This window comes from Stylophora pistillata, chromosome 3, assembly GCF_964205215.1.
Source record: "Stylophora pistillata chromosome 3, jaStyPist1.2, whole genome shotgun sequence".
Lineage (NCBI taxonomy): Eukaryota > Metazoa > Cnidaria > Anthozoa > Scleractinia > Pocilloporidae > Stylophora > Stylophora pistillata.
In genome coordinates, this window is record NC_142521.1 from 44158465 (window position 1) to 44170964 (window position 12500).

At 41.3% G+C, this 12500-nt stretch overlaps 1 protein-coding gene across 5 annotated transcripts in view; it reads left to right on the plus strand.

Moving 5' to 3' along the window:
• Positions 1-12500, plus strand: part of LOC111342410 (uncharacterized) — a 36435-nt gene that overhangs the window by 8914 nt on the left and 15021 nt on the right. For all 5 annotated transcript variants that reach the window (XM_088755213.1, XM_088755212.1, XM_088755214.1 and 2 more), the window contains 18 exons: positions 43-152; positions 981-1142; positions 1791-1878; positions 2489-2650; positions 3453-3596; positions 4050-4301; positions 4934-5044; positions 5197-5381; positions 6300-6396; positions 6483-6599; positions 6798-6950; positions 7455-7555; positions 8043-8225; positions 9071-9161; positions 9699-10034; positions 10811-11125; positions 11421-11741; positions 12496-12500. The exon at positions 12496-12500 is cut by the window's right edge and continues 64 nt beyond it. In XM_088755213.1, the coding sequence (XP_088611339.1) occupies positions 43-152; positions 981-1142; positions 1791-1878; positions 2489-2650; positions 3453-3596; positions 4050-4301; positions 4934-5044; positions 5197-5381; positions 6300-6396; positions 6483-6599; positions 6798-6950; positions 7455-7555; positions 8043-8225; positions 9071-9161; positions 9699-10034; positions 10811-11125; positions 11421-11741; positions 12496-12500 (2933 nt within the window). The remainder of the gene's footprint in view (positions 1-42; positions 153-980; positions 1143-1790; positions 1879-2488; positions 2651-3452; positions 3597-4049; positions 4302-4933; positions 5045-5196; positions 5382-6299; positions 6397-6482; positions 6600-6797; positions 6951-7454; positions 7556-8042; positions 8226-9070; positions 9162-9698; positions 10035-10810; positions 11126-11420; positions 11742-12495) is intronic.

Genomic DNA, 12500 nt, shown 5'->3' on the forward strand with positions numbered 1-12500 from the left:
GTTGTAGATCTAAATTTAATTCCCGTTTCTTGTATTGCATAGTTAATGGATACTATATCTACATTGAAACATCTCTGCCTCGACGGCGAGATCACAAGGCCAGACTGGTTAGCCCAACATTGGCCCCCGTGGATCCGAGTAACACTTGTCAGGTCAGTTTTCATTCATTTATAGAGCTCTTCAATTGGGGATCACAGCTAATCCAGAATTGAGGAGGGTAAGTTTCCAAAGAAACTGTGGTGCTACGTCGGTGTGGAGTATTCAATTGCAAGATAATTTGGTTTTGTCAACGGAGTTGATACTGTAAATTGGCCGCAGTGAAGAGGTTTAACTGTGACGTTTTGTTAGCCCTTCGTCAGAGCGAATGATTTAGGAATTAGAATGGGTCTGATCCGGGATTAGTTTGGGTTTTACTTCTCCACGCTTTGTGATTGGAAGAGAACATCTGCGCTGCCTTTTCAGCCGATCAGATGTAAGACCAAAACCAATAGTGAAATGGTCACAAGCGTTTCTTCCCGCGTGATGGCAATTTTTCTTTTTTTTCTTTTGTCATGAGTCGGAGTTCTCATCGACTCGTTATAAACATCGAATTTCAACTTCAAAGACAGACTAGATTTCGTTGCAAAGTAAGAACTCCGAAGCAGTTTCGGGGACGCCATGGTGGACAAATGCTCAAAAAACGAATTTTGGAGACGCCTGCGTAAATTGTAGAATTTGAGAGAATGATGCTTGTACGAGAGATCAGTCTGCACCTCTTTTTCTGTATTGAACTTACCTTGTTTCCTCAAAGTGATGGCCAATGGTATAGGAACTCACCAGCTCCAGGTTCGTTATCCGTGTACACAGTCTGTGTCACGTATCACTGAAACGACGTAAAGCGATGACGCAAAATCCATGTCACGCCTTCCATTCACATGTGTCCTGGAGACATCCAGCTAACGGGAAGTTTGATTCCCTCTTTTTTTTGTCCCTTTAATCAGATGGATTTGTTCATCCACATGAAAGGAAGTCACATCGGTGAACTCAACATCTACCAACAACCAGTCGTGGGTTTTGCTGTAAAGAAATTGTCACTCACAACAAACCAAGGTTCTGATTGGTTTAAACGGCAAGTTCAGTTCGACAGTGACACGAAATTTCAGGTTTGTAAAAAACATGTCAAATGCATGCGTCTGAAACATTAAGCTTTAATCAGTGAGTAGAGACTTGATCACGTAAAAATACAGTTTAAGACTGGTACATTGAAAGACCTAAAAGACTTTTATTGTCTCTTTGAGATTCGCATGTTCTGCATTATCCAGTCTTAGTGTATCAAACGACGTATTACCTGCCAAAATGTACAATAGCGCAATTGCTCAGCTGGCCTGTTTTGTGTGCGTCATTTTCAAGCGATCAAGGGAAAATAGGGTAGCAGAAAGGGAGGCTTTTGGCCTTTATTTTCTTTTGATTATAGGATTGAATCTTGTTTAAATGTGCAGTAAATCCGAGCGGCACCCGGCCCTCTAAAGATCAAATCTACTTTCTACCCTTCGATAATGCCAGCGCCAAAAATACCAAAAACAACAACACGAAGTTTTCAGGAGTGGATATAATAAGAGTGCCATGATTGCTTGCACTCAATTGGCTAGAAAAAAGTGCTTTATGTTGTCGCTTTTGCTTGCTTTGAATGTATGTTTAGGTAAGGTTTCTGGCAACTTTCGACGTACATCATCATACCATGAGTCGCTAAATAGAGGAGTTAATGTACTCGCTAATTAAGAAATCTCATGCGTGTTCATTTTTTTCTGCAGGTCATAATTGAAGGTGTGCGCGGCGCTCAGTACCAGGGAGACATCGCACTGGATGACATTTCATTCACAGCTGGGTGTAAAAGACTAGGTCAGGGAAAAAAAAGAACCATCCTCTGATTTGTTTTGTTTACTTGAAAAATGTGCATTCAAGTCAGTGAGTACAGTAATATACTTTCAAGTGAATACGAGGTTGCAAGTTTTCTTCTAAACTTTGTATAAAATCTATTTTACCGGATTGCTTTTAAACGCAATATTCAGCGTTTATCCCTTTCTTCTCCCTTATCACTATCACTTCTTCCGGCATTGCAGCGCATTTTGAAGGCTTACACGGAGATTTTGGTGGACTAAAATGTAATTTAGCCCACTCGCACGCTTGCGGGATCGTTCAGACTATCGTAGTCATTTTAACTCTCGCTTAGTGGCTTGGGCAAAAGTGACTCTGAGTCAGGCCCAACACGTCGCCATACCCGCGAACATAAACTCAATTTTTTTTAATTATCAACGTTTTACTTGCATTACCAAACTTTGGCTAGAAATTTACGAGGTGCTCAATTTTCATTTCGATTTTCGTACTCACATGATACTTAAGAAAAAGTTCACGTTCAACGTTTTAGTTCTCAGTTTGCAAGGACTGATGGATGTAAATGAAAACTGAGAAGCACTCTAACATGAAATCGCCTTTTTATCCCCTCTCCCAGCTCCATCCTATGTGCGTCTTGTTAATGGTTCAACATTCAACGAGGGAAGGGTGGAGGTGTATCACCAAGAGCTATGGCAACCAGTTTGCAGTGAAGGTTGGAGCCAATCAGATTCTTCCGTTGCTTGTAGAGAACTGGGATTTAAAAACGGATCTACAGAAGGTAACCCTGTATTAGATGGTCGCCCCGTATTTGGCGGTCACCCTGTATTTAGCGGTCACCCCGTATTTGGCGGTCACCCTGTATTTAGCGGTTACCCCAGCTGTATAAGTGGCTACCCTCTTTAAGTGGTCGGTTGTCTTGCTGCCGAATTTGTCTCCCCTTTAAAGCGGTCCTCAATTTTAGCACTCGCCATCATGGACCCCAACGACCTGTTTGTATTGTGTTCCACCTGTATTGAACAGTCACTTAGAGAAGAACTACACAAGTAAAACTCAAATGAAATTTAATCTTAGTTTCACTCCCTAAATAAATTTTAGTAGTATTTTTGAGCGAGTTTTTGTACATCAGGTGGCCTATTATTGCATAAATTTACTTTTTTTTTCCCCTTTTATATATTACCTTTATTCGGTGGAACCGTTAGTTACTGGTCAACTTGTATGACGCGGTCAATCCGTGGGTGACCGTTAAATACAAGTTTGATTGTGTCAGTTCTACAGTAATTTTTCAGTGAGGAGAATTGATATCAAGGTCTTGGTAGGAGAGAGTAATAGGTTAGCCAGGGCTCGACTCCAACTTTTCAAATTACTAGCCTAGTGGCTAATGGCAACTTAGACGTCACAACAATTTCAGTTTGTTCACTAGCCAAACTGGCTAGTGGATATCGAAAGCCACTAGCCAAACCTGAATTTCTACTAGTCTATGGCTAGTTTGCTACCTTTAGTGTCAAGCCTGTTAGCTGTCGTCGATACTGATTTTATTTGTCAAGCAGACGTTCATTGATGTTTTTTGCTCATCTTTATAGATACACCGCTGCTCGGCATGTTCGCTGGACTTTCTAACGTTACTTGCAAAGGTGATGAGACGTCAATCAAAAATTGTTCTCTAGGAGAGAGCTCTAACAACGCAACTTGTCCCAGTAATAGCACAGTTACAGTTAAATGTGCAGGTAAGAAAGGTTCTTCAGTTAGTGGCCTTTTATCTTGGTTTATTCAGTCAGCAGATATGAATTGTAGATGTCTTCATTTTTAGATTTGTATTATTCTCCTGTAATGTTCAGTTATTCTTCACTAATCTGAGTCTTTCGATATTCCAAATGTCCTTCTTTATGAATGAAATTGGCCTTAAACCCGACACGTCTACTGTGCAAAAGCAATGAATTACAAAAAAAGATTTGTCTTCAAATTTCGATGCGAATGTTCTTTGGGTGGTTGTCTTTCTTCATGAGAAGGTTTATTTGTTTGTTTATTGGTTTTTTTGTGAGTGTCCCCAAATACTCGAATGCCTTTTGACTCCAGACTGCAAGAATCAGATTCCATTTTTCGCTGACCTGATCAGCAGAAAAAATGACCGTACTATTAAATCAAGCTTTAATCATTAAATATATATTTCTTTTTTCCAGGTATCCTCCCTGTATGCCCCTTAAAAACTCATTTTCATTGTCCAGCGGACGGCAGAGGTAGCATGACATGCATTTCGCGGGATCAACTCTGCGACTTCACCAGTGACTGCTGGGATGGCTCTGATGAAATTAACTGCGAAAATTACACGCGTTGTGATTTCAACGACACCAGAATATGCGGCTGGCTTCAGGCCAAAAACGACCAAATGGACTGGACACGGCACAAAGGGAGTACAGCATCCATCTTCACAGGTGACTTGTAATGACGGATGACGTAAAAATGTCGTGCGCTCAAGCGTCTTTTTTCTTTTTTTTTTTACGCTCCTCGTCCCGCGCAGGACTGGCCCTGTGCGCTCTGCTAGCTTTTTCCTCTTTCGCGTTTCTGCTCGCCTTAAAAGTCGTTATTTCTGCAGGCTGTGGGAATATTTCAGTTAACACGACAACAAGCACGTTCTGCATGACATGTTCCCCTTGTGGAGTTATCCAATGGCAAGTTTGAAATTCTTCCACTGAGAAATTCTCCTGCCGTTGGCAAGTTTTCTATCGATAAGTTTTCAGTTGACAAATCAGTTTTCCTTGGCGCGTTTTCACCATAACGTTCTCCTCAGCAAAGCAGATCTAGGATTAAGCAAAGTTTATCCGTAGCCTAGACAAGTTCTCCTATACGAAAACCATAGTGGGATTCTAAAGTAAAGAAAGTTGGTTGGGGCTAAATTTGCTCGTGTAGCACATGAAAATTAAAACCGTTCTTGATGCACCTAGAAGTAAACCATAGAATTCTTTATGGTTCCGTTGTTAGAATTTTTACCTACATGTGCAATTTCTTTCTTTCTAACCTATTCAACAACGAATGTGTAAGAAGGTTACTTTTGTTTAAATTTCAGGTCCATCAGCTGATCATAATGGCAATCGCAATGGCTATTATTTATACCTGGAGGTTTCGAATCGACAAGGCGGTGAAAAGGCCAGAATACTCGTCATTCCGCGTTTTCAAGGTTGGTGAATTAAAACCAAATAATTTATGCGTAGATGTCTTTCGTTTACTATATTGAATTATTCTCTATTTCTAACCTTGTAAATGGTTACTAATTAGCGCAGTCGCTCAAGTTGATAATTTCGTTGTTTTGACATTTCATTTACTTCACAGGTGATAACAATGGTCTTTGCAAGCTTCGCTTCTACTATCATTTGTATGGAGTCGGGATTGGTACTCTCCGTGTGCTAGCCGCTGACCGGTACTCTCAGCAGACGCTGTGGACGAAGTCTTATTCGCAACTTAACGAATGGGGACGCGCTGAAGTGCCTTTATTTAACTTGTCCTCCTCGTTTTATGTGAGTTCTCACATAGGCATTAATGGAGAATTGCTCTTTCGAAATTCATCCTAACGCTCATTGCTCTCTCTCAGTCTGTTCATCGATTGTTGTACGATTAGAAACAGGAGGTCGTGGAATGTATGGGTTAGGGTTGGGGAAAAGACTGTTTGGCTGTTGCTGTTGCTGTTGTTTTCATATTTCCTTATTGAGGAAAGGGAAGGAATTCACCCATACGATTAAGGAACGTGGACCTGGTGGGCATGATGTGTCTTTCATAGTTTAAGGGGGGGGGGGGGGGGAATTAGGGAACAAGAAGGGCGTATGTCCTGTTTCGTTCCTTTGTCACTGCTGTTTCACTGTGATACAGATGGCATATAACCCGTAGGTGTTCTTTCTGCTGAGTTGACCCTTTGACCCAAAAGAGTGACCAGCATCTAATTTCTCCTTACAGATCACCTCTGAATCACGCATTAAGGTCAGGAGAATAAAGGAAATAATCACCAGCTAAAGAAAAACTAATCCTCCTTGTCAATCAGCACCTAAGGAGATGTATGAAGAACAGTATAAAGAATATGCATACTGATGTTGGCAGAGGCGGATCTCGGGGAGGGGGCCACGGGGGCCGTCCCCTCCCCCCTCCCCCTATTCCCCTTTTTTTGGGTTAAAAAGAAATGAACGCAGAAGAAAGAAAAACCCGCAGGTTTACACACACCAAAAAAAAACTGTCGCTCCCCTCCTTCCCTTTCAGCTCAAGGTTTGGATTCGCCGCTGGTTAGGGTGTAAAGAATTAAGTGCAGTGCAACTAAAAAAGTGCTAGTCTCAACCTTTATTGCAGTTCACAATCTGCGCTGAGCACAACTTGTGTCTTCTTACCGCTGCTGAGTGTTCAACACTCTCCGCTAATTTTCTTCTTGAACTCTTCGTCTCCCTCAACAGGTTACATTTGAGGGCGAGCACAGTGGACACAGTCCTCACGGGGACATAGCAATTGATGATATCTCGTTCACACCGGAGTGCCGACCTGCACCCCACGGTACCGCGACGTAATCTTGTCTTTTTTTTAAGAAAGTTCGTTGTCTTATTAATTGACTGTTTTTAACGTTTTGTTTTGCCTTTCAGAAAACGTCACTTGTAAGGAGGGAACCTTTCCGTGTGGAAGTGGCGAATGTATTTCTTTGTCCAAACAGTGTGATTTTACCGATGACTGTTATGACGCATCGGACGAGTTAAGCTGCGGTAGGTTATTCAACTGAGCGGCCGTCTGTGACCTGAGCGTGCAAAATTACTTAGTATCACACATTTTAACGTAAAGTACACGAATATAGCCACTGTAACCGTCTCGAGGCCAGTTGCAAATGAGTTTGAACGTGGACCTAAGAAGTGAGATGTATCTCTAGTGAGAGGTTTTTTGAATTGAAATCGTTGGCTTTTCAGGTCTCACACCTGGCCGCTGTGATTTTGAGGCCGACATGTGTCACTGGCAAAACTTGACAGATGATGATTTTGACTGGGAGAGACACACTGGAAGCACAGCCAGCTTTGACACCGGACCCTATTATGACCATACCAAGGGCTACCGGGGAGCCGGTAAGTGACGTTTATCAGATGACAGGCAGCAACGGATAAACTGAAGATAATCGAAAAGCGTACCAAGGAGAAATTTCGGGGAGAGAGGGGCTCTTCCCAAGTCTCTCTTCCCTTCCCGTCTGACATACTGGGATGTGTTTGTCGATGACTTCTTTCATCCACCCATTTCTCCTACTCGTTTTTCGGTCGCTATCTGAAGGTTATCCCCAAGTATTTTATTCACTACTGTTTGTGTAAACATTGTTATATCTTGACTCCCTGTGTGTGTGCGTGTGTGCGTGCGTGCGTGCGTGCGCGTGCGCGTGCGCGTGTGCGTGTGTCTGAAACAAAACAAAAAAAGAGAAAGAAGAAAAAAAAGTAAAAAAAAAAGAAACAAAAAAGAAAATGTCGCAGCTCTTCTCAAGAAAACGGAATAGAAAAGCGGGACGGAATTGTCACAGATGCCATTTGATTTTTGTTACTTGATATCTCTTAGAAGAGTGTTAAAATTTCTTCATTTTTCAGGTTATTATCTATACATCGAAGCATCGAATCCCCGAGTGCGAGGAGATAAAGCAAGGATTATTAGTCCGCAGTTCATGTGGCAGAATGTGGCCGGGTGTACTGTAAGTTTTATTTGTTAAATTTCTACACATGCAGTGACTGCGTCTTTTGCTTTAGGTTATGACTTGAATATTTTACAGCCGAAGACGCCGACAGGTAAATTGTGTCAGATCTTTGCACAGTTTCGTCAAATCTCTTTGTATATACTCACCACGTCTCACGGTTTTGAATACAACGTATTAAAGAAGTTGAAGGTCGAAAGTGCCACGTCTAGATTGGGTCAACTAGACTGGGATTTTGTACAGCCTTAATTGCCTCAAGCAGATCATTCAATTACAACTAGACACAAAGAAATATTTTAGATGTTTGTCACTAACAAGGGACAAAGACTAGATTTTGGTTTTTTTTTTTTTTTTTTTTTTTTTGAGGATTCCTTGCTTGTGACAAGACGAAAAACTCCATCTTTTAATCTCTCTCTTCGAATCGGGAATTTGTTTGTAGTCTTGATTCGTGAAATAGATATTAATCATATTTACTTTGTTTTTGCAGCTTCGCTTCTATTATCACATGAAAGGATTATGGGGCTTTCGTACTTTAGGAACGCTAAGAGTCATTTTGAGGAACACAATCACTGGTGCTGAAACTTCTCCCTTGTGGCACAAATCTGGTAGTCAAGGAAACCAGTGGCTACGTGCAGACGTAGCCATCACAACAAACTGGACAGTATCTCAGGTGAGGCCGATCTTTTTTTTTTTTTTTTCGTTAGTTGTCTCTTAACATGTAGCTAAAGAAAAGAAGCTTTTGTAACTGACGACTGAAACTAACTAGAAAATTACAAAGGAAATATGAAGACAATTTAAGAGCGTTTTTTTAATGGAGAGGAAAGTAAGTTCGAGAGATAATGAGAACTCAAAGTAAAAACAACTTACCTGCCTAGAAGCGCGGGAAAAACTCAGGCGACCAACTCGTAATTAGTTTTAGTTTCAAGTCTAATTGGTCGAGTGAGATTGGTGCGAGTTTTCTGGACCAATCTCAGAGCGAAGTAAGGCAAAACCAATAAAATCTCGCGTTGCTTTCGATCCTCAATTAATGGTCAGTGTAAGAGTTAGTTTAAAATACAACAAAATGAAACAAAGAAAAACCAAAAGTCAAACAGAAATTATAAGAACAGCAACACCAGCCGTACACACAAAACAAAGAGAACAAATGCAACAACAAACAAACAAAACATAACAAAAACACTCGCTTTTATGCACGCACTAATAAAAACGCTCGTAAATATGGAAATGTTATAGGATCATGTCACGAATAGGCCTTGGACGTCATTTTGTCACCAGTTAATAGGTCTTGCTTGTAGTATTGATTGTCTCGTGATTTACCGGTTTTGCACCATTAATGAGCGTTTTCCATTTCGCGTCGATGAGGCAACAAAATCATTCAATTAGTAAAAGAGTGTCGAGTTTATAAAAAGTGTCAGATTGTGTTTCTCGACAACGCGAGTTGTTTCTTGGATAAGAATACCTTGAGATTCCATACACCTTCTAAATGAAGTCAGCTAACTCACAATTAAACTTCAGGTTATCATTGAAGCTGAAAGAGGCTCAACATTCCATGGTGACATCGCCGTCGATGATATATCCTTCTCGTCCCAGTGCTACCCGTCCGAAGGTAAGAAACAGTCTATAAGCACTGGACCGGTCACTTATCTCCCGGTTGTGACTCCATAACGAATGGTTCCCTTTTAAGGAATTACCGGTCAGTGCATTGCATATCGTTTGTCAAACAGAAAGCTTTATATTAGGGCTTTGGCTGGTTTATTACCAGTTCTTAACAATATACCGACGTCCTATTATTGAAGAACATTCTTCTCGCGCAAATCGATAAATGCTATCGGCCTCTGAATCAATTTTAGTATCTGAGCAATTACGCACCCACCCCTCCCTTAAACCAGCACAACAATTAACTGATAACAAGCTAGGTGTCGTGTTGAGTTAAAGGGAGGGGTAGGTGCGCAGTTGGCCAGATATTGAGATTGATCCCGATTTCTCTGAGAAAACCAGAGATACTTGGTAAGACCACAAATTTCTTTACTTGAACATCTCAAAAGACACCACATTAGGACGTAAAAAAGGACACTGAATCTCCTGTGCGGAATCAAAGCGCGAGGAATAACACGTAGCATTTTCCATCTTTCTTTTACTTTAGCCGTACACATCTACAAGAACTACGACGTTCGTCTAACAGATGGGAAGAAAGGGTCGTTTGAGGGACGCGTAGAGATATACCGTGTAGGTACCTGGGGCACAATCTGTGAAGACGGCTGGGGCCAAAAGGATGCCGGAGTCGTTTGCAAGCAACTGGGTTACGGAGGAGTTAAAAGCGTCCATGCAGGCTCGTATTTTGGTGAAGGAAGGGGTCCTATTTGGTTGGATGATCTCGCTTGTTATGGAAACGAGACAAGCCTCGGACACTGCTCTCATAACGGCTGGGGGAGTCACGACTGTTCTCACTCACAAGACGCTGGTGTTGTCTGCGATATAGGTAACAGAGGCCACAGAAAATGGCATTAAGCAATGAACTGAAATCCTTCCTTACCCCCACCCCCTCCTTTTTTTTTCCTTTGCTATTGCCCGATCTCTGATATAGGTAACAGAGGCCACAGAAAATGGCATTAAACAATGAACTGAAATCCTTCCTTACCTCACCCCCTCCTTTTTTTTTCCTTTGCTATTGCCCGATCTCTGATATAGGTAACAGAGGCCACAGAAAATGGCATTAAGCAATGAACTGAAATCCTTCCTTACCCCCACCCCCTCCTTTTTTTTTCCTTTGCTATTGCCCGATCTCTGATATCTTCAGTAGGACGTTTTAGACTGGAAGCTGTTTCTTTGTCTCGAATTTGGCTCACTTGGTCGGGCTCGCTGTAATGAAAAACTCATCAGACACCTATCAAAGATCCTTCTTCCTCGCTACTTTGAAACGTTTTGGCTGTTTTGGTAAAGTGTACACTAAATTCATTTGAAACAGTATTGTGTTGGAAATTGAGAACGAACCTCTTTAAAGTTCTTCTATCATTCTCTGAAAAACAGTGCCGACTTTGCGCGCGAAACTTCTCGATTTCTTCATATGAATTTTCACACGACCAAACGGACACATGCAAAAATTCAAAAAAAGTGCGACATCTGAACAACTCGTTTACAAGGAAACGGAGAAAGAGTTAAGGAATTATAAAGTTCATGCTCATATTGTTGTTGTTGTTGTTGTTGTTGTTGTTGTTTTTAAACCTTTGTTCTTACTCTTCTCATTTCAACATCTAGACGGCGGTAGTACAACAAAGGCATTAAGGCTTAAGACCAATAACAGTACTAACAGCGGACTAGTAGAAATATACCACGGTGGCTCATGGGAACCCATTTGTTATGATGGCTGGGATATCCATGATGCCTTTGTGGCGTGTCGACAGCTCGGTTTTCCTGGGGCCAAAAGCATAACTCGTGAAACTGCGGTAGGCGTCACTCGCTCACTGAAAAAGGTGCAATGTCAAGGAGGTGAAGACACTTTGGGAGAATGTGTTCATAACGGATGGAGCCAGGGAAATTGTAACTATGGATTTGCTGGCGTGATATGTTCTGGTAAGTTGCTGGAAAATAATCTCTTCGTACGAGTATAGCTGCCGGGGCTAATCAGGGTTTCTGCAGCATGAAGCAAGGTACAATGTTTTTTACTCCCCTGGATCGCAGATTACCGTTCAGTATTTTGTCAAGTTCCCTTGACTGGAACTTACTATGTTTTTAATGAAACTCCTCTTTCCTTATGTATTGAATTTTCTCACTAGATTCAAATAAAATCGGAGGCAGTACAAAATAGTTTGATGCGTTGAAACACAAAACATAAATCGTCTGACCTGTCACCTTTGTTTTATTGTAGTGGAGGGAACAGCCGAAGGAAATATCCGACTCAGAGGCGGCAGCTCTGAGAGGGAGGGTCGCGTGGAGGTGTTTCACCTTGGAGAATGGGGCACAGTTTGTGATGACGCCTGGACAGAAGCAAATTCGCGAGTCGTCTGCTATGAGCTTGGTTTCACAAGCGTGAGAAAGGTACATCAGAGTTTTGGTCCCGGTAGTGGACGCGTGTGGCTGGACAGGGTCAGTTGCCATGGAAACGAGACTGCTCTCGTTAAGTGTGGTAATTCGGGATGGGGAGCCACTTCTTGCAGGCATTCAGAAGATGTTGGTGTTATCTGCTCAGGTGTGTTGAATGATTTATGAACTGGCCTTTTTCTACAATGATAGAATCGTGCGGGATAAAATACCTTAAGAATGTATTTTCCTCAGTCAAATGGCAAACTCTGCACGGACTTAAGTGTCACTTGATATTTTTTAAGTTCAGTCTTACTTTAATTTTCCATCTATCTGTGTAACGTAACAAGATAAACAAGTTGAAAATTTTACTTTCCTTTCTAAGTTAATTTTCTTTTGCGAGTGAACAGAAAATCGCAAAAAAAGTTCCCAGCACGAATTTTCAACGCTTAAAATTGTTAAATCCTCGAAAAAAGATTTTCGCGAAATCTACATGAGAAGGAATAGCTTCGGGCGTCAAGTTAGCATTCGTGATAAGTAGGACATCTTACTGCTGTCGAAACTTCTGTGCATAAATTAAAAACTTCTGGGCATAAATTAAAAACTTCTGTGCATAAATTTTAGGTCTAGAACGAATGCGTGGCGCTGAACTGCTTTCAAGAGTCTGGGTTGTCTGCCAAGTCACCTATAGTATCTGCTTAATTATACGTGCAAACAGAAAGTTTTATGGAAGTCACATAGGTACTTGAATTGCGCTTTCTTCAAGAAGAGAATTGATATTTTGATGTTCACTTTTGTGTAAATCTTGAGCTACACATTATATATTACGAAAACGCTTTCACATATTTGGTTTCCAACGTATATCTTTACTTAACCTGATTTTCTCACATGTTAATAAGGTGAAATTTTCGTTGCATTTTTAGATGAC